General features: G+C 39.2%; 1 protein-coding gene across 2 annotated transcripts in view; it reads right to left on the reverse strand.

Annotated features, from left to right (window-relative positions):
* oc90 (otoconin 90) overlaps positions 1-22,500 on the reverse strand; it is a 41,778-nt gene that overhangs the window by 11,142 nt on the left and 8,136 nt on the right. The window contains exons 6-15 of one of the 2 annotated variants that reach the window (XM_036005516.1): positions 20,254-20,319; positions 17,216-17,326; positions 16,127-16,174; positions 15,793-15,882; positions 14,228-14,434; positions 9,536-9,730; positions 8,786-8,926; positions 8,005-8,100; positions 2,451-2,618; positions 856-1,110 (exon numbers count right to left, since the gene is read on the reverse strand). In XM_036005516.1, coding sequence (XP_035861409.1) covers positions 856-1,110; positions 2,451-2,618; positions 8,005-8,100; positions 8,786-8,926; positions 9,536-9,730; positions 14,228-14,434; positions 15,793-15,882; positions 16,127-16,174; positions 17,216-17,326; positions 20,254-20,319 — 1,377 coding nt within the window. The remainder of the gene's footprint in view (positions 1-855; positions 1,111-2,450; positions 2,619-8,004; positions 8,101-8,785; positions 8,927-9,535; positions 9,731-14,227; positions 14,435-15,792; positions 15,883-16,126; positions 16,175-17,215; positions 17,327-20,253; positions 20,320-22,500) is intronic. The other variant, XM_036005517.1, reaches the window with a different exon arrangement.

The raw sequence follows: 22,500 nt of genomic DNA on the forward strand, positions 1-22,500 counted from the left end.
TCCCTGAGGGCAAGAGTTCAAACAGTGGGTGACCAGGGTGTACAGTAACCACAGCGACGCACAGCGCTGACCGTGAAGCCATACACAGACAAGAGGCCGTAAACTGTCACGAACTGCAGTAAAAACCCAGATTGAGTCGCAGTTTCTGAATGTGCTGTATACATAACATGCCCAAAGACTGCTTCTAAAACCTGAATAATACCGACATATCCAACAAGTCTTAATCCTTCTGTTGCATTAACTTGTTGTCTTTCCGGGTCTACATTAAAAATGATTTTTATTTTGTGCTTTTTCCAACGTTTTAGTATGCTTTTGACGCTGTTTTCAACATTTCTGTCACTTTTCTCAAGGATTTTTTTTATTCATGGTCAACAAACTTAATTTAAATGACATTATACCTCATTTTTGACTAATCTTTGACTAATAGTTAAAGTCAGAGGATGTTGAGTGGATAATCACAGACTGTTATGTTAAAGTTTAGTCAGGATACTGTTTTAAAACCCTTTTGAAATGCTATAAAATTGAATAAAACACCCAAAATTCAATGGAAGTAATTATTAGTTTTACCTGCGAAGGACGTTGTATGGCTTCCATACAACGCACATATGCATCCAAGTTACGTTTGGGCAATTTGGATGAAAGAAACCCATATTTCTGATATAAAAAACTTTGAAAACGAGGCAAATTAGAACCAAGAACAACACAAGGGATAATCAGAAAATGCTAAATTGGGAAAAGGGCCTTATTCTGAATACCCAAACGGAACATGCTGTTTACATGACCTGACTCAAATTGGGAATATTGTCATATTCGGAATAATAGTGGAATATTAGTTTGCATGTGACCCAACTGTACCGTCTGTGTCTTTCTCCAGCGAGCTGTCTGCCTTCTCTTCCTCCACACACGGAGCCTCCTCTGCTGTTTCCGTCTCTCCCTGCCGCTCCTCGTCAGATTCAGCCTCGGGAGCCGTGTGCGAGGCGGCCGGCGTGGGTCGGATGGAGGCGCCGGTCTCTGATCGGGGTCTGACAGAGGGGACTCGGCTTCGTTCCTGTGACGTCTGAGAGACGCTTCTCGTTGACGGCGGCGTTGTGGATTGGTGAGTTTCCCGTCCTGCAGCGGCCAGGGTAGAGAATCCAATGTAGTCGTTATTAACAGAACAGTAGTGGATGCTAATATGTATGAATTCTTATTTTATTTTTGTTGAATTTTCCTAGCAGAGTGGATAGGGCACATGTCTTCTCGAGCATGTTGTCTTAACAAACCTCAATGAGGAAAAACCAATGACTCGTGATATTAATAGGTTTAAAAAGTAATATCCTAAAATAAAAAATGTCTTTGTATCCAGACAAATATACTTGTTTTTGATGTAGCTGTACTGGTTTAAAGATATAATTCCTAAACATAGAGCCGTATTTTAACCTTCGTCTTGTCTTCCCCCACCGACCATGCACTTGTCCTCTCAGCTCAAAACAGAAAATTAACACTTTTGTGACATATTTTTTTCCAGTGATTTTGACACTTTTTTCTGACGTTTTTGTCACTTTTATTTTATTTAAATTTTTTTTTTTTTACTGGTGTCGCTTTTTACCACCAGTACTGTATACTCACCACGGACTCCAACTTATTACCACTATTTACTTTATTTTTTTCGGAATTCATGGTCAATAAACCTCATTTTTGAGTCAAAAAAGCTGAAATTATGAATTATTTTGGAGGACTGTATGTTGAAGGATAATCAAAGACTCGTGTATGTCAAAGTTGAGTCAGAATACTGTTTAGAAACCGTTGCATTTGTTTTCAAACGCTATAAAATTAGAAAAACAACTCAAAATTCAATGAAAGTAGTGATCATTAACTGGACTTGCGAACCTGGAACCATCCATCTTATTTTCTCAGTAATTTGGCTGGAAAAGTTAAAATATAGACATTTTGATAATGGGTCCAATTTGACCCTGAGGACAACAGGCGGGTTAAGACAATGCCACTATTTTTTGCTAAATTTAAGCACATTTTCCTACATATTAAAAATGTGTTCAGTGGATTATTCATGAAGAGATATTGCTGCTGAATTGTATAAATATCATTTTCACCCGATGTTTTAAGCCACAAACTAAATGATATTCATGTCTCTGGTATTGGGGTGAAAGCAGAAATCTCAGAGATGAATATCTCAGCACCTGCACGGATAAAACCCAAACCATCTGTATAGATGCCACAGGAGGAAAGAAAGAAAGAAAGAAACAGGTTTTTGGAATGAGCATTAAAGCTACTTGATTAATGGATGAAATCAAGCTCACGTGCAGATTAAATTGATTCTGACACTTGCTCTGCAACAGATGCAAATTTCCAAGATGGTGCAAACGTTTGATTATTTCCCCTCACCCAATGTGTGAATGCTATGCTAATGCATTTCCAGAGATTGTATTGGTAGTGACGTGCTGCTGCCTCACCTTGGCTCAGCGGGCTGAGAGGAAGAGCAGCAGGTGTGTGCAGACTCAAGTCTTCCTCCCATGAATCAGGAGTCGCGGGTGAGACGGCGGCCGTTTCCTCGGGGTTGCTTCCTGGTCGGGAGCCTCTTGTGGAGGATGTTTTTGTCACCCTGGTAACCATTTCTGGGCCTGTGGAAGTGGATGTTATCACAATCAGATTGAGAGTGAGGGGAGCCACTACCTCGCTAGGAGGGGAAAGGCAAGTTTTCTGACAAATAGTTGGTGTTTAAAGTATAACCAGATCATACTATACTATGTATTTTTATAACATATGTACTATGACTTTTTATGACATACTATACTATGAATTTTTTTCCATGTGCTATACTATGACGTTTTTGACGTTTTTTTCGACATGCTATAATCATTTTTTTTCTCCATACTTTACTATGACTTTTTTTGACTTTTTTTCGACATACTATACTAGGACTTTTTTCTGACTTTTTTCGAAATACTATACTATGACTTTTGACATTTTTCGACATGCTATACTATGACTTTTTTTTGACATGCCATTTATAATTTTTTTTCTCCATACTATGACATTTTGACGTTTTTTTCGACATAATATACTATGACTTTTTACAACATACCATACTGACTTTTTATGACTTTTTCGACATGATATACTATGACTTCTTTTGCTCGATGGTGTTTTTTGCCTCCAACGTCGCCTTCCAGGCAGCAAACCCTAACCTTAACCCTAAACATAACCAGTGTCGCGCTGCCTGGGAGGAGACGTTGGGGGCAAAAAACACCAAAGACCACTTCTTTTCGACATACTATACTATGACTTTTTGACACAATAATAGTACAACATTTAATTTATATAGCATTTTACATGGTACACAAAGACACTTTACAGTAAAACCAGCACATTTAGCACATTAAAAACAGATGAAGTAATAAAACCAACACATACAACAAGCATATTAAGCAATTAAAACAATAAAACCAGTAGATAACAGTAGATAATATGTGAGACTATTGTAGGTGGAAGGCTAATCTGAAGAGGTATGTTTTGATGAGTGATTTGAAAGTGTCTAGGTCAGTACGGTCACGGCTGTGTATGGGTATGCTGCTTGGTCCAGAGTGGTGGGGACGAGGAGGTTCGCAGCGGCGGAGCAGGTCAGTGAGGTAGGAAGGAGCCTGGTTATAGAGGGCTTTGTGAGTAAGGAGGAGGACTTTAAACTGAATGCGTTGGGGAACAGGGAGCCAGTGGAGATTCTGGAGGACGGGGATGATGTAGTAACAGGAGCAAGTATGGGTGAAGAGGCCGACAGCAGAGTTTTGGATGTATTACTCATACTGTAAGTCATTCTATACTATGACTTTTTACAACATACAAAACCTTTTATGACTTGTTGACATACTATACTATGACTTAATGTTAAACTGAAGAATGTCCCTCTGTCTCCTCAGATTCTGGTCAACTTCCACCGCTGCACCATTGGGAGCATCCTCACCAACTGCATCACTTCTGTCTCGGACCAGAAAGCACTGCACAGGTCACGTCTCGGACCAGAAAGCACTGCACAGGTCACGTCTCGGACCAGAAAGCACTGCACAGGTCACCTCTCGGACCAGAAAGCACTGCAGAGGTCACCTCTCGGACCGGACACAGTTTTGCACTCGTCCCCTCAGGAAGACGCTACAGGACTCTCGGTCCCAGGACCAGCAGGCTCAGGAAGAGTCGTAGTATAGTGTGTCATACATGCAAAGTGCCTCGAGTGAATAAAGTAGCCAGAAGTTCTTCTTTTTTTACACTGGTGCCAAGTTGTGGAACAGCCTTCCACTACACATCAAGTCTTTCAATATGAGAGGGTCAGGTTAGGACCTAACTATGGAACAGATGTGTAATGATATTTACAATGACATTGTTATTTTAGCTGTCTTGATTTGGGAGATGTGGTGATGTGTTTATGGATTTCAGGATTTAATTAGTTTGTGTGATAAATGTCTTGTGCCTTTTTGTGTTTTCATCTTGGGACCATGCTGGAAATAAGTGGTTGTCCTTTGGATTTTTGTATCTGTTTCTGATAATCCTTGAATAAAGTCATTCAATCATTATTTGTCATGATAAATGTCGAAAAAAAGTCATAGTATAGCATGTCGAAAAAAGTCATAGTCAAAAAAGTCATAGTATAGTATGTCGAAAAAAAAACATCAAAAGGTCATAGTATGGTATGTCGAAAATAAGTCAAAAAGTCACAGTATAGTATGTCCAAAAAAAGTCATAGTATAGTATGTTGCAATAAAACGTCAAAAAAGGTCATAGTATAGTATGTCAAAAATAAGTCATAGTATAGTATGTCCAAAAAAAGTCATAGTATAGTATCGAGGAAAAAAAAGCCAATGCATAGTAATGGGTCTTAAGCAAGGACTTGAATGTTTCAACAGTCCGAGATGTTCTTATATGAATAGGTAAACTATTTCAGAGGTTTGGAGCAGCCACTGCAAAGGCTCGGTCACCTTTCTTTTTTAACCTGGATCTGGGCACATGGAGGAGCATCTGATTGGAAGACCTCGGTGCTTTGACAGGTGTGTGGACATGTAAAAGCTCCAATAAATAAGAAGGCGACAACCCATTTAAAATCTTAAAAACAAGCAATACAATTTTAAATCTATCCTGAAATAGACAGGAAGCCAGTGGAGCGTGGCCAAAACAGGTGTAATGTGTAAAAAAGTCATAGTATAGTATGTCGAAAAAAGTCATAGTATAGTATGTCGAAAAAAGTCATAGTCAGAAAAAAGTTATAGTATAGTATGTCGACAAAAAAATCAAAAAAGTTATAGTATAGTATATTGAAAAAAAATGCCAAAAAGTCATAGTATAGTATGTCGAAAAAAAAGTCAGTCGAAAAAAAGTCATAGTATATATGTCGAAAAAAATGTCCAAAAAGGTCATAGTATAGTATGTCGAAAAAGTCATAGTCAAAAAAAAGTCATAGTATAGTATGTCGAAAAAAAGTCAAAAAAGCCATAGTATAGCATGTCGAAAAAATTTGAAAAAAGTCATAGTATAGTATGTCGAAAATTTATTCCAAAAAAGTCATAGTATAGTATGTCGACAAAAACGTCAAAAAAGTCATAGTATAGTATGTCGAAAACATTTGAAAAAAGTCATAGTATAGTATGTCGAAAAAAAGTCATAGTATAGTATGTCGAAAAAAAGTCATAGTATAGTATGTCGACAAAAACATCAAAAAAGTATAGTATAGTAGTATAGTATATTGTAGTATAGTATATAGTAGTATAGTATATTGAAAAAAAATGCCAAAAAGTCATAGTATAGTATGTCGACAAAAAGTCATAGTATAGCATGTCAAAAAAAGTCCAAAAAAAGTCATAGTATAGCATGTAAAAAAAAAGTCATAGTATATATGTCGAAAAAAATGTCCAAAAAGGTCATAGTATAGTATGTCCAAAAAAGTCATAGAAAAAAAAAAGCCATAGTATAGTATGTCGAAAAAAGTCATAGTCGAAAACAAGCCATAGTATAGTATGTCGAAAAAAGTCATAGTATAGTATATCGAAAAAAAACGCCAAAAAGGTCATGGTATAGTATGTCGAAAAAAAGTCATAGTCGAAAAAAAGCCATAGTATAGCATGTTGAAAAAAAGTCATAGTATAGCATGTCGAAAAAAGTCAAAAAAGTCATAGTATAGTATGTCGAAAAAAGTCAAAAAAGTCATAGTATAGTATGTCGAAAATTTATTCCAAAAAAGTCATAGTATAGTATATTGAAAAAAAGTCATAGTATAGCACAGGGGTTATCAACTAAATTTTTCCAAGGGCCAGAATTTTTCTAAGCAGACACTCCAGGGGCCAGACTTCCTAATACGCCTATTGTTGTTCGAAATGCTATATATATATATATATATATATTTTTTTTTTTTTTTACATGTATTAGTGTGAGCAAACTCCTAAAAAAACATGGAAACTCCATACTGATAACTAGCTCTTTAAGTAGAAAAATATCTCAGACTAGGAGGCAGTTCACTGAGGAGTGATGGTTAAAGTCTGTGATTAGGAAACATGGTTGTAGTATGCAGCGTCCTGATTGGTGGAAAATGCTTGCAGAAAGAAACGGCTGTTGTCAGGTAAGAATGTCACTGTCAAAGAGGCTAAAGCGAAAAGTTGATGTGGAAAAGCCCAGCTTTAATGATGAATGGACAGATAAGCAGGCTATGCATTCGTCACCTATGCCCATTTGCAATGAAACGACGTTGTTGCAAAATAATACAACCAGCATCATCATCAAGAATGAAGAACGCAAACATAATGGTCGCGTCATTCACATGCATATTAAAGCCACATGTATATGTTTTGGTCTTAATACATCCATAGATTTACCCCTCCAGCGGAGAGGATGGCTCGTTAAGCCAGCAGTGAAATTTATAAGAATTTGTCCAAATTTCAAGATTCCCAGCAAACTAAGATAAACAGTTAAACTACAAACAGACAGCTTTTGTTTTAGCTTGTTTGTAAAAATTCTCTATTTGCAGAGTAGAGCTGTGTTCGCGTAAAACAGCGCGGTGGACAAGAGTGGACTGAGCAGACAGAGCAGATTGAAATATTGCTTCCTACATGTTTATGCCTGTCTATACAGGTGAGTGCATTGATAAGTATTGACTTTTTACTCACAAAGGTTTTATTATAGCCTACTTACAGTAACGAGACTAGCGTGAGTTGATCTGCCCCAGTGGTCATTGGTAATCCTCTTTTTATCATTCCCAGTCAGGTACTGCGTGGTTTAACGCACACACATCTCGGCTCAGCTGTGTGTGTGGAGCACAGGCATTGCTGTTCAGAATCCCGGCATGTGAATAGAGATGCAAATACAGGGGCTGGGTTTGTGCTCTACCTGTGTAATGTTACCTGGTGTAAATGCTTGAAATGCTAAATAACAGAACGCATTTTTTCCTCTTTACATTTTCTGAATTCTTGATTATTCTGCGGGCCAAACTAAAAGCTTTGGAGGGCCAGATCTGGCCTGCGGGCCGCCAGTTGACGATCACTGGTATAGCATGTTGAAAAAAAGTCATAGTCGAAAAAAAGCCACAGTATAGCATGTCGAAAAAAAATTCAAAAAAAGTAATAGTATAGCATGTCGAAAAAAAGTCATGGTCGAAAAAAAGCCACAGTATAGTATGTCGAAAAAAATTCGAAAAACGTCATAGTATAGTATGTTGAAAAAAGTCATAGTATAGTATGTTGAAAAAAGTAAAAAAAAGTCATAGTATAGTATGTCGAAAATAAGTTATAGTAAAAAAAAGTCATAGTACAGTATGTCGAAAGAAATTCGAAAAAGTCATAAAATTTCAAAAAAACGTATTTCGAAAAAAGTCATAGTATGCAATGTCGAAAAAAAGTCATAGTATAGTATGTCATAAAAGTCATAAAAACTCATAGAATAGTATGTGGGAAAAAAAAGTGAGAGTTCAGAGTTTGTTAAACCTGCTATCTGACTTTTTCTAATGGAAAACAAATATTTGTGCACCAGTGAGCTGACCTTGAGTTGCCTTCTCCGTGCTGTCACCCTGCTCTCGGGCCTCCTCCGAAGCTGAAGGTGTTGCTGGTGTAAATGGAAAGGTGACACCTCCTCCACCTGAGAAGAGCATAGACATTTATACATTCCACTTCATTAAACAAGGCATTAAATAACTCAGTTTCTCCATTTTCCTTCCTGAAATTAAAAATGAACGTGGTCATAATGTGTGCCGTGAGTGTCCCTCCCTCAGTCCAGTCTCGGTGTGGAATTACAATGAGAGGAAAGTTAGCACTTTAAATTGTTTTTTACCTGTCTGCAGGAATATGGCACTTAATACAACCATTTTTGCAGCTTGATGTGATGTGTGTGTGTGTGTGTGTGTGGGGGGGGGCTTGTTTAACTATATTCGTGGGTCCAGTATACTTGTGGGGTCCCGACAGCTTTGTGGGGCCAAAATGCTGGACCCCACAAGTTTAAAGGGCTGTTTGAGGGTTAAGACTTGGTTGTAGGATTAGGGTTAGAATTAGGTTATGGTTAGGGTGAGGGTAAGGGTTAAGGTTAGGCATTTAGTTGTGATGGTTAAGGTTAGGGTAAGGGGCTAGGGAATGCATTATGTCCCCACAAAGATAGTGCTATAAACCTGTTTGTGTGTGTGTGTGTGTGTGTGTGTGTGTGTGTGTGTGTGTGTGTGTGTATGTGTGTGTGTGTGTGTGTGTGTGTGTGTGTGTGTGTGTGTGTGTGTGTGTGTGTGTGTGTGTGTGTATGTATGTGTGTGTATTTACATTACATGTAACAAACTGACCTGTTTTTGAGGCTGAAATTTTCTTTGCGGATGGTGTGGAGCTTCCTTTCCCTTGGTTGGACTTCTCCGTGGTTACAGTCGGTGTAGTTGTTGCTGTTGTGGCGGTTGTAGTTGTAAACACAGCTGGGAGTATACCCTTGACTAAGAAAGAACAACAACGATACAAAACAAATCAGATTCAGGACCATTTCTGCCTCAGACCACAGCTGCTTTTAAGAGGGAGTTCAAGTCAAGTCACAAGTCTCCATATGCAAAGGTGAGGGCTGAATGCTGAGCAACAAAGTGACCACGCAAGGCCGCAACTTTGGGTTCAACATTGGGGGCGTTTTTTGAGCAAAATAGAAATTTTGAATGTCAAACACCTGATTTGATTCGGTGCAAAAAAAAAAACATTTTGAAAACTGCAAAAAAAGGCAAAAGATACAAGACCGTGCACAGAAACTATCATCAACTATCATCACACTGTTGCGCTCTATAATGGTCAATTTTTGATGATTAATTAAAACTTTAAGTCATTGTTCTGAGGTCTTACAAGGTCAGAATTTGACGGTTAAAGGGTTTTTGTTTTCAAGTTTTACGAAGTTGTCTGACACAAATCCTGATTTTTGTTACCTAAGTCTGACTCCAGTCTCTACAGCTCTGTCAGACTTTCTGTAACAATCTGAAAATCTACTCTAATAAAATGACACAAACATTTTGAAATGAGAAGATCCTGTGATATTAAAGGAGGATTGCTTGGTTTCAACTCACCGTGCTCATCTGAAGCTCCCTGCTCCCCTTCACCACCATCACCTCCGTCACCATCATCATCATCATCATCATCATCATCATCATCATCCCCATCTTCTTCCTCTTCTTCCTCTTCAGATAACGACTTTATTTCATCCGGTGGACTGATTTGTGGTTTTGCTGCTGTCAGTGATGAACTTGTAACGATGACTGAACCTGCGCATATGTAGCATAAATGAGTACACCCATGCTAAATTTGACTAAAAAGAGGAATAAAAAATCATCTTTTGGAAATTGATCTTAATGCCTTAATTAAAAAAAATGAGGAAAAATCCAGCCTTTGAGGACACCAATTTTCTTTGTGAATGAATAATGTATCGTAAATAAATAAACGTTGTTCCTTAAAATACAGGGAGCATAAGTGAGTATACCCCTATGTTAATATACTGTTATAAATGCCAGGCAGATTTTTATTTTTAAAGGCCAGTTATTTCATGGATCCAGGATATTATGCATCCTGATAAAGTTCCCTTGGTTTTGGGAATTAAAATAGCCCCACATCATCACATACCCTTCACCATACCCCACATCATCACATACCCTTCACCATACCCCACATCATCACATACCCTTCACCATACCCCACATCACACCCTCACCATACCCCACACCATCACATACCCTTCACCATACCCCCACATCATCACATACCCTTCACCATACCCCACATCATCACATACCCTTCACCATACCCCACATCATCACATACCCTTCATCATACCCCACATCATCACATACCCTTCACCATACCCCACATCATCACATACCCTTCACCATACCCCACATCATCACATACCCTTCACCATACCTAGAGATTGGCATGGTTTTATTTCAGTTAGCCTAATAGCTGGTTTGATTTGCATTGAGAGATGATTTTATGGAAAGTACCCCATGCCAATCTCTATGGTATGGTGAAGGGTATGTGATGATGTGGAGGTATGGTGAAGGGTATGTGATGATGTGGGGGTATGGTGAAGGGTATGTGATGATGTGGGGGTATGGTGAAGGGTATGTGATGATGTGGGGGTATGGTGAAGGGTATGTGATGATGTGGGGGTATGGTGAAGGGTATGTGGTGATGTGGGGGTATGGTGAAGGGTATGTGATGATGTGGGGGTATGGTGAAGGGTATGTGGTGATGTGGGGGTATGGTGAAGGGTATGTGATGATGTGGGGGGTATGGTGAAGGGTATGTGATGATGTGGGGTATGGTGAAGGGTATGTGATGATGTGGGGGTATGGTGAAGGGTATGTGGTGATGTGGGGGTATGGTGAAGGGTATGTGATGATGTGGGGCTATTTTAATTCCAAAGGCCAAGGGAACTTGGTTCTTGGAACTTGATCCATGAAATAACTGGCCTTCTAATCTGCCTGCCTCTATGGGAATTTAACATAGGGGTGTACTTACTTATGCCCCCTGTATTTTAAGCAAGAACATTTATTTATTCACGATACATTATTCATTCACAAAGAAAATTGGTGTCCTTAAAGGTTGGATTTTTCCTCATTTTTTTAATTAAGGCAAGATCAATTTCCAAAAGGTGATTTTTTTATTTCTATTTTTTTTTTTCTATTTTATTTATTTAGAGAAACAGGGACAGCGTACAATAAACATTAACCTCAAGAGGAGAGATGCATAGTACCAGGTTTTAGCTCATTTACATACAATACATCATACATACATGAATAGTGAGATTTACATTGACCAAATAAATAATATAAAAAAGGTCGTATTTAAACCTTTCATGCACTCAAATCTACTCTTTTAGACCTCAGAACACACACTTACACATACACATACACACACATACATATATCTGGTCACATGTGGGTACAAATTTGATTTGACAAAAGCCATGTCTTTGCCTGTCTTGCAAACGTGTAAAAGTTTGTGCTACTTATCAGCTCTGTAGGCAACATATTCCACTGACGAGCGGCCACACAAGAAAAAGCATTTATTCCAAATGTTGTCCTGCGTTTAGAGATCCTACATTCACCTCGCACTGTAGATCTAGTTGCTCGAGTCGTTATTTCAGAGCCCAAAGATATGAATTCTTTTAGTGGGGGAGCAGCGGTGTCATGAAGGATTTTATACACTGCACAGATTTGTGTGGATTATCAGATTTTCAAAGCTAAGAAATTTGTATTTTACAAGAATATGACAGTGATGGAATTGTCTGCCTTTCTTATCATGAATCTTTAGAGAGCTTTTATATAATGACCCAAGTGGCCTGAGGGCAGTTTTAGTAGCCTGTGACCAACTTGTCATACAGTAACGAAAATGTGAAACAATCATTGCATTTAGATAGGCCCCTGAGGCCTCAATTGTAAGGGAATTTCGAAAGTATCTAAACTGTGCCATATTAAATCTAATTGTATTTGATAACTTTTTTATGTGTTTTTTAAAACCTAAATTTGGTTCCAATATGACACCTAAATATTTTACCTGTTCTGGATTTGAAATTATTTGTCTATCAATTAAGATCTTAGGGCAATTTTGTATTTTATAACAATTTGTAAAAAACATCGAAACAGTCTTATCTAGATTTAAGGTGAGGCATGAGTTTTTCAGCCACAAAGAGACTTTCTTCATCTCTCTGGTCAGTTTTTGAGCGACTTCTTCCGCAGTTTTACCATGTGCATATAGTACCGTATCATCAGCATACATAATAATTTTGCTCTTACACACAGTTGGCAGGTCATTTATGTATAGTGTAAATAGCAGGAGGCCCAGAATGGAACCTTGTGGCACCCCCATGCTGCAAGGTCTTAAGGGTGATTTTGTATTGTCGACCGCAACACATTGTTGTCTGTCATTAAGGTATGATTGAATCCATGCTATTGTGTTTATGTCAAGAGAAAAATCAGACAGCTTGCTGATGAGAAGCTGGTGATTAACTGTGTCGAAGGCCTTTCTCAAATCAAGAAAGACCACACCTACCACACCTCCACCATCAAGACTGGATTTGATGTCTTCTAGTAGGTAGCAGCATGCAGACTCTGTGGAGTATCTTTTCCTGAACCCAAACTGGCAAGGATGTAATGCTTCAATGTGGTCAAGATGCTCCATTAGCTGCTCTGCTACCACCTTCTCAAAGATCTTGGAGATGGCTGGTAGAATGCTAATAGGTCGATAATTTGACACACAGAGCTTATCTCCTGACTTAAAAATTGGCTTGACTACTGCTTTTTTCAACGCTAAAGGAAAATTGTTTTCATTTATAGATTGATTCACAGCTATTGTTAATGCTGGAGTTAGAATCATTTTGTGTTCTTTTAAAAGAGATGTATCAAGTCCAAAGACATCCTTTGCTTTACTATTTTTTAAATTTGCTATTACTTTGGAAATTTTGCTTTCATCTATATTCTGCAACCTACAATAAGATGCATTACCATCTTCATGATCTTCTCGGCAGCAGTTCACTTCAGGAAAAGTCTCCGCCAGATCTAACACAGAATTCAAAAAATAATCATTGTAATGTTTAGCCAGAATAGAGCCCTCACTTTGAACAATTCCATTGATTTTGAGCTGTAAATGCTCCTGATGTATTTTTTCCTTTCCCAATAGTTTATCCATGCTCCTCCACAAATTTTTACAATTACCTTTTGCCTCTTTGATTAAATTGAGAAAAAAATTCGCTTTTGCTTTTCGAAGCAGCATGGTAACTTTATTTCTCAGAGATTTATAAATGTAATAATCAGTGGTTAATTTAGTTTTGAGAGAAACCTTGAGAGCTTTATCTCTCTGTTTCATTGTATTCTAAAGGGATTCATTAAACCACGGGAGCCTCTTTTTATTTGATTTTCTATGTTTAAGCTGTGTATATTTATCTATTGTATTCTTTATAGCAGTAATAATATTGTCGCATGTATGTCCACAGTTTTCTCTATTTATTCTGGAGGCCCAGTCAATTTCATTTAAATCAGTTTTAAGATGTTCTTGATTTCTTTTAGGAATATGAGGAATTTTGCATTGTTTATTTAATTGTTCTTTATTTATGTATCTTGACTTATTTAATTTCCTGGCTATTAGAACAAAATTATGATCAGACAGTCCAGTTATTAAGTTGTATGTTTTAATTACCCTATCTGGTTTATTAGTGAGTATTAAATCTATCAAGGTCTGAGACGTTTTTGTTATTCTTGTAGGCTTTTTAATCAATTGTGTCATTTGTATTGAGTTTGCAATGTCTTTTAGGTGGTAGGCCTTTATCAAGCCAATTTATGTTGAAGTCGCCCATGAGCAATATTTCCTTTCGTTCATATGTTTATAAAATTTTTGTTAAACCAGTGTAGAAATCACCTGTTGCATTTGGTGGTCTATATACACAAAGTACAATAAATGACATTTGGGGCGATAGTTTGATTGTAACACCAACACACTCTATAGTTGGATTAGGAATGTCTATTTGATGACTGTCAATACTGTTCTTTACGTAGATCAAGACCTCGCCCCCTTTTCCCTTTCCTCTGTCCCATCTATATACTTTGTATCCCGGAATCATAAATGCCGATACATTGTCTTTTTAGTCAAATATAGCATGGGTGTACTCATGTATGCTACATACTGTACTTAGTTACATTCCACCACTGGCTCACACTTTACCAGGTGAGCTAGAGGTCGCCCCAAAACCATCCGCATTTCTTTATCACCTTCCTCAGATGACTCCTCCAGCTCTCTGGGAGTTGTAGTTCTCAGGGAGGTTGTAGTCCAACTGGAAGGTGAGGTGTCAGCGTTTGAAGTTGTGGGTGTTGAAGACGTCACCGCGTTTTCATCTCGGAAGCTGAGTGCCGAGAGCTTGTCCGGCTCTGCTTCTTCTTCACTCAGCGTTTCTCTGTCGTAGACAAACGGATCTGAATCTGCAACAGAGAACTGAATGTGTTATGGAGAGAGTTCAGGGAAAAGTACTGGCCCATAGGCCAGAGGAAGATCTGACTCCAGTTATCTATACACTCTAATCCTCACGCGTTGGTTGATGAGACTAATGACACCAGAACTCAGGGATCAAAACTGAGACGATAGGCTAAAGTCAAGAAAGTTTACTGAAGTCCAGCATTTAAGTTTACAAAACACAATTGTGGGTTCACAAAATGACACTAAGTTTCCCTAACCGCAGACAAAGGTATACAGAGTTCAAGTCAGCAAAGTCTATGTCAGATTATGAACCCCGTCTAACCATATTCCTAATCTTTTATCATCTTGCTTACAGGCGTCCCCCTCCTGTCTCCGGGCAGATTCTCCAGCTCTCACACACACACACACACACACACACACACACACACACACACACACACACACTGACTCAGGAGCCACCACCCCCCCCGCCGTTCCAATTCCTGTGTGAAAAGACCCTTATGGGCTTTTCACGCAGGAAGTGACACTGGGCCTGCGTCGTCAACAGCGATTGGTTTTTCGTGATGTACCAAATCTAGGTCGCTGTTTGAATCAATTTTTAAGGGAAGAGCAAAGTAGAGCTGGGCAATATATCCATACTATATCGATATCGTGATATGAGTTTAGATATCGACTTAGATTTTGGATATTGTAATATCGTAATATGGCATAAGTGGTGTCTTTTCCTGGTTTTAAAGGCTGCATTACAGTAAAGTGATGTACTTTTCTGAACTTACCAGACTTACCCACATAGTCATTATATCCATATTACTGATTTTTTATCAAAAATCTCATTGTGTAAATATTTTGTGAAAGCACCAATAGTCAACACCACAATATTGTTGCGGTATTGATATCAAGGTATTTGGTCAAAAATATCGTGGTATTTGATTTTCTCCATATCGCCCAGCCCTAGAGCAAAGACTTCTCTAGTGACAAACTTTGCACGGATACAAGTCAGGATAGTCAAGTTCAGACTTTGGGGGACACAAACAGAAGGAAAACACATTTTTGAGTGGAGGGCACCACTGACTTTTCAAGACAGATGATCTTATTTATCTTTCTTTCCTCCTTTTTTCATTTATTTTTAGATCAAATGCATCCCTTCCTGTGTGGCGGTTCATAGCGACCAGACAGGCAACATTTAGAAATGTTTTTGTGAATTGGACATTGGTTGAATCACTGCCTACTTATAGGAATCATAAACACTATCACGTCATCCACATAAAACAAACACATCACCATCTGTTCTTCTATATAAAAAAAACTCGCAGAGCGTTGCTGTTATCAATCCTAATTGAGACAGACTGTGTTATTGGCTCACCGCGGCTGATTGCTGGTGGATTGTGGGTCGTCTGATCGTTATTTATGTCTTCCTGCTCCAGTGCTTCCTCCGTCACACCCCCATTCAAATCTGCAAAAGCGGCGACACGTAGGACAGGGACAGGAAACGTCGGAGCCAAGTGAGTCATCAAGCAGCAGGAAGCAAACAGCGGGGAAATTATTTTGGGTGCTTTGGGAAGCTGAAGGATGGTTTAGCTCCAGCCAAATGTAATTATGAACAGATTGGAAAAACACAAGATTGCCAGAGAAGTACTTCATGGAGGATCTTAGAAAAGAACGTACAGATGGAAACGAGAGGATGTAACTGTTTTTACCTTCAGAGATGAAACTTGTTGGAATCGTCTCTTCCTCTTCTACCTCCTCTGCAACACAGATGGCTTTAAGTTTCTCAAAAACACAGCTAATAATGTCAATATAAAAAACACTGTTCAACAAGACTGAAAGTATACAGCCGGGCTCTTTGAGGCTGTAGTGGGGCACTGCTGTGATTGAACCCTAATGCTAAAAATGCCAACATGCTGACGCAGGTGCTGTTCGGTGTTTGGCATGTTCACAATATTAGTGTGTTAGCATGCAAAGTACAGCTGAAGCTGATGGGAATGTGATTTATCAGAAATACCTGCAAAACTTAAGTATTCGACAAAAAACGTATTTGTCACAGGATCAGCATTAGAAATCTTCCTGAGAGGGATGAGAATGTCTTCTAAATGGGCCTGCTGGTCTTACAGGGAGGTGTGTTCAGGTGCATTCTGGGAGTGCTGGTCTTACAGGGAGGTGTGTTCAGGTGCATTCTGGGCGTATTGCTATCTTGAGGCAGCGGGAAGTGATCGCACCATCGACCAACAAAAACCTAAAATCTAAAGTCAATAGCGCAGCATTTCATTGTTATTTTAACAGAGCATTAGTAAAATGCTCCTAGGCTCATGCACAGCGCACACACACTATGCTTGTTACACACACAGGGACGCACAGCAGCACACACACATGCAGAAGATTACAAATAAAAATATTACGGTGCAAATCCTCCATCATAATAGCAATGCTCCAAGGTCCAAACGCGCCTGGCTTTTAAAGGGAATGGGAGATGATCTCTGATTGGTTTATCCCATGTTACGCCGAAAACACACCTATGAATTCATGAAGACACTAAGTACAACTTAAAATAGGGCCCTCTGTGTGTGTGACCACGTATACAGCAGAGAGCTCACTTTCTGTGTGTGTGTGTGTGTGTGACCACGTATACAGCAGAGAGCTCACTCTGTGTGTGTGACCACGTATACAGCAGAGAGGTGACATGCAGTGAGTGAGTGTGTAGAAGAACCCTTCTATCTCTAACTGCTGCTGTTGCCCTCCTCTCGTCTCCGTGTTGCCGCGGTGACCTGTGGGACTATTAGAGAGCCTACCTGCGGGTGTCAGCAGGAGGGGCGAGCCTGGCGGTGGGGTGATGAAGTCGCCGTAGATCCCTGTGGCGTCACTCCGGTTACCCACGCTGCTGGTCATTAGCGGGTCCATCTCTGCAGGCCAGACACAATAACAGCTCAGACGGAGTCAGAGCAAACACACACTGGCCATTGAGCTGCGGGAGTCACAGCGGAGGGGGAGAAAGCTTGTCAGCCACATGTTGTGATTAGAAGACTGGACAAAAAAAAAGAAGCAGAGTTGTACTTTTGACGGAGCTAGTCTTCCAGTCTTTGTACAGAGCAAGGTGAAGGCAAGACACTGCAGGTAAATAGGGTAAAAATGTAGCACAAAACTTCTCCACTTAATTATAACATTAAGTTTACTTTACTTTTTGCACTAAATTTTCTGAAATGTTAGGTTTAAATATGAAGTATGAACTTCCCTATATGTATCCGTTTGTCAGTTTGAATCCAATAAAGTCTTCAGGAATAAAGAGGAAAGTCTGTTTTTCACTAGAGTTGTCAACTAATACGCTAATCGCCAACTATTTTGATAATCGATTTATTGGTTTGAGTTTGAGTTGGTTAAAAACTCCTCTGATTGCATCTTGTTAAATGTGAAAAAAAATTAGTTTCTTCTCTCCTCTGTGACAGTAAACTGAATATCCTTGAGTTGTGGACAAAACAAGACATTTGAGGACGTCATCTTGGACTTTGGGAATCCAAATGATCCAAACTTTTCACCATTTTCTGACATTTTAAAGACCAAACAACTAATCCATTCATCCAGAAAATAATCCACACATTACGACGATGAAAACAATCTTTAGTTGCAGCTAGGGCTGCACAATTAATCACAATTTTATCGAAATCGCAATATGGACTAGAGCAATATCCAAATCGCAGTAAATATTTGTTAAAGGCAAAATATGTGTCAAACCATTCTAAATGAAGTACTGTGGGGCTGCAGAGACGTCCCGGCCTACAAATCCTATCCTACAGACTACAGAAAAAAGTCTTTGTTTGGTACAGATCCTCGCAAAAAAAAATCACACTATAATCATTTTAATTTCTTTCAATGTTAATAATTTTCAATGAAAATGAGAATAATGATACAAAAACGATCATTCCCTCAAATATCGTGAATCATATCGCAATCGCAGTATCAGTCAAAATAATCGCAATTAGATATTTTCCTCATATCGTGCAGCCCTAGTTGCAGCCAGGGCTATACATTGACACCCGCCAAATGCCGGTAAAAATTAACATTGGCTGGTATAATATTGTAAAGTTAGGAGCCAATATTGCTGGTGGTGAATGAAGCGAAGCCTCTGTAATAATAATATATTTAATAATTTAATAAGCTGCAGAAAAACCATCCGACAAGTCAGCATTTACAGATTGGTCAGTTTGGCTTGGAATGGAACGGAACTGTGCCAAACAAACCAAAGGAGCTGAAATGAAGAAGGTAAGTTTTTTTTCCGAGAGTGAAGTAAATGTAACTGCTTACATTTGATCTGCCAACCATCAACCCAAACTCATATTTTTTAAAGAAACATAGATGCTTAAATGTTTTTGTTTCATTTTTTTCCTGGGAAAAAAAATTGGCTAGTGGAAAATCTGATTGGCCGGTAACTTAAAAAATGTACTAGCCATGGGCGCCTGTGTAGCTCACCTGGTAGAGCGCGTGCCCATGTACGGAGGCTCAGTCCTTGACGCAGCAGGCACGGGTTCGACTCCGACCTGTGGCCCTTTGCTGCATGTCATTGCCCCTCTCTCTCCCCTTTCATGTCTAAGCTGTCCTGTCAAATAAAGGCCTAAAAATGCCCAAAAAATAATCAGTTACACTTTACTTGAAGGTATCTACATAAGAGTGACATGACACTGTCATGAACGTGTCATAAACATTATAAACAAGTGGCGGAGTAAATAGGTTTCCATTAAAGTCAATGTGTGTATTTTCAAGTAAACATCTTCAAGTAAAGTGTTACCAAATAATCTTTAAAAAAAAAATGTACTAGCCGTGTTGGCTGGTGATTAAAAAAGTGAATTTAAAGCGTAACACTCAAAATGCAACCTAGGGTCTTTTTGTGAATGTACCCGAGTCAAACTTTCATTTAAAAGCATATTTAGGACGGAAGCGTCACTTTTAAGATTTACTGTATTCTCGTTTTTCGGTCAAATGGCCTTTTGAATGGGAGTGCTAGGGGCACTTTTATGCTAGCCTCAAAATAGCTATTTTTAAAACACTAAGAAGGCACGACACAACATGAAACATACAACCTGTAGCTGTTGTTCTTCCAGTCGCCGTCTATCGAGCCAGTCAAAAATAGTCAAGGGAGGAGAGTAAAGATGGAAAGCTCCAAAAGCTTAGTTCCATATAAATGAACGGATAATTCGTTGTTTTGTCGTTAGTGAAACACAATATTGACCTTGTAGTTGAAAAAGGAGCCTCATATAAGAATGACATTTCCTCCTATGGAGTCCATTCATTCGCATTCTGAGAATGCCTATTTTGGACTGGGAAAATGGCAGATAGCGTAAACAACAACTGCTAATGTGAGTTGCTCAAAACCTTCTTTTTAGTAAACTCTGTGTACACAACCAATGTTGTCAATGCTGAGTTAAGGTGTAGAGTCCCTGGAGATACTTGGAGCAAAGTCTCATGTTGTGTCGTGCCTTCTTAGTGTTTAAAAACAGCTATTTTGAGGCTAGCATAAAAATGCCCCTAGCACTCCCATTCAAAAGGCCATTTGACCGAAAAACGAAAATACGGTAAATCTTAAAAGTGACGCTTCCGTCCTAAATATGCTTTTAAACTAAAGTTTGACTCGGGTACATTCACAAAAAGACCCTAGGTTGCATTTTGGCGAGAGTTACGCTTTAAAGCCCTGATTGCAGCCCTATGTTTCACACTCCAGTTCCAAGGTCAGTTCCGGCATCGTTGACCACTCACAGTCTCTCTCTTGAGATGCAGTGATGTGATGAGTGTCTACAGAAAGCTTCACAAAGTGAACTCGACAACAAACAGGTTTTTTTACCTGCTGACAGGAAGGAAGAGTTGGACAGCTGCTGGCTCATAGAGTCGTTGACCGCTGAGAGAACATCTGGAGAGAAGGAGATGGAGGACATGATGAGACCAGCAGACAGATGAACAGGATGAATTCGGTCTCTCTTTTAATAGAAATACACGCCAAAGAGTCACTTCACATAAAGCCTGCAGCCGTTCTAACTCAAGTGCTCACTCAAAGAATGAATTCATTACAAACTTACTAACTAAAGAAACTCTTCTTTATTTTGTTACACTAATCATGAAATCCCTTTTCTCGCAGCCCACTGTTGATATTTTGAAAGTCAAATGTGACAAATGTAATTGGTGTTGTAGCAAAAGTCAAACCACTTTAAAAATGTTCTTGCAGGACAATCCCGCGTTGTTTCCAGGACGACACATTTCTTTTGTTTACCATACAAACTTGAAGACAGAGAATAAGACTTTAATTTCCAGAGTTTTAAAATTAGGTATCATAGTACCATTAGTCTTGCTTTGCCAGACCTTCCTCCACAGCGCTGCAGAGGAAGGTCTGGCTAGTCCACACAGAAGAAAAGGTGCTCTGGTTTATTGGCATTTCTTTAAACCAATCGTAATCGTCTTGGGCGTTGCTAAGCACCGGGCGGAGCCACGGTGCCTCTGCTAAATAGCCTCAGGAAGGAACTTGTTTTGGCCATATGGTGATAGTGAATTTTCAAATTTGACCAGCCATTCAATAGATCACCATTGTTTTTTGACTGGTGAGTGAAGCAAATCTACCAGCTACTTGCATATTCTACCAGCATTTGGCTGGTAGATGGTGCTAATTTTGGACCCTGGTTGTGGATATAGACTACAGCGTCTGTAAATCAGTGGAGACATTTTGTCGAGCGTCACAACCAGGATGCCCTTTTCCGGGGTGGATGTGTGGGATTTCCCCTTTTCTGGTCTACACATCACTGCCTCTGCTGAATTATTTTTATTCCTGGTGGGGACAAATTGAACAACCCCTCAATCGCTCGCAGACAGTTTGAATTTTAAATTAAAAACATGATATTTAACCAAATCTTTGACGAAAATTTTACGAATACTGCTCGACTTCTTAGCTTGCTTTTAGTTTCTGATTTACTTTTTTGGACTTCTTAAGCTGCCTACACATGATAAGCGATCTGCTCTCTAACGTTCCAGCTGTAGCGCTGGGTTTACGTGTTTACAGGTATATCTGGCAACCCGGCCTGGCTGTCAAACTGGGCAGTTGATAACAACACACAGGCCAAAACACAAACAGAAATTCCGTCATGGAACGGAAATTTCAAAAGGAGAAAATACTGGCATTAGCATTGTTGTCAGAAAAGATAGTATTTCAACTTAGCATGTTTTCTTAATATCTGATGACACATTGGGCTCATTTTGGGATTTATTACAGTAAATATATTACATATTGGACCTTTAAGTTACTGATTTACTTTTGTTTTTAAGACCTAGGCTACAACATATGAGGAGTGTCATACTTGCTTTTCATCAACAAAAACGTAATTAAAGTTGATATAGGTTCAAACAGTAACATATTTATTCCGAGAGAAAAACTCGGCCCTGAACTGTCAAACGGGAATCCAACCGGCTTTACACTTTCACTTTTCCTGTGAAGTTCTCCACTTTAATAACTTCCTCTACCTCCGCTCCTCTGGCTTCTCTCAGACGGAGAGAAAGATCAAATGAACTGGGTTTTTTTCTCTCTCCGGCTGTGCGTGGGCAGGAAACTGCAGGATTAAACGTCAAGAGGTCACTGCTTTAATTGGCTGCGAGCTGCAGAGGTGTGACTCAGGCATCTGCGCTCCTATCTAATCAATTCCTCCCTCTGATCTACGGCGCTCTGACATCGCCACTGACGCAAATCCTGGCTGACGCACTCGTCTGGAGAGGGAAGGTTGTAACTCATGAGAAGAAATGTTCAAATTATTGACGCGTAGTGCATCATGTTGTATTAACTTGTTTCAGTTCTGTTCTGATCTATTGAGAATTTAATTGCGCTTAATAAATAAATACTGGATGGACAGTAGCTTAAAGGGTAACTACGTTTTTTTTCAACCCGTTTTCCTATGTTTTTGTGTCTAAGTGACTGATGGGAACAACAATCTTTGACATTGGTCCAGTATTAAGTGAGATCGCTGCAGTCGGCAGCGGAGAAACAACCTACAATGTAAGTTAACAGGGCAATTCTCCAGCTTTTATTTACCTTCACAAAAGTGCTTGTTTTGCT

Source organism: Sander lucioperca, chromosome 9 (genome assembly GCF_008315115.2).
Source record: "Sander lucioperca isolate FBNREF2018 chromosome 9, SLUC_FBN_1.2, whole genome shotgun sequence".
NCBI lineage: Eukaryota > Metazoa > Chordata > Actinopteri > Perciformes > Percidae > Sander > Sander lucioperca.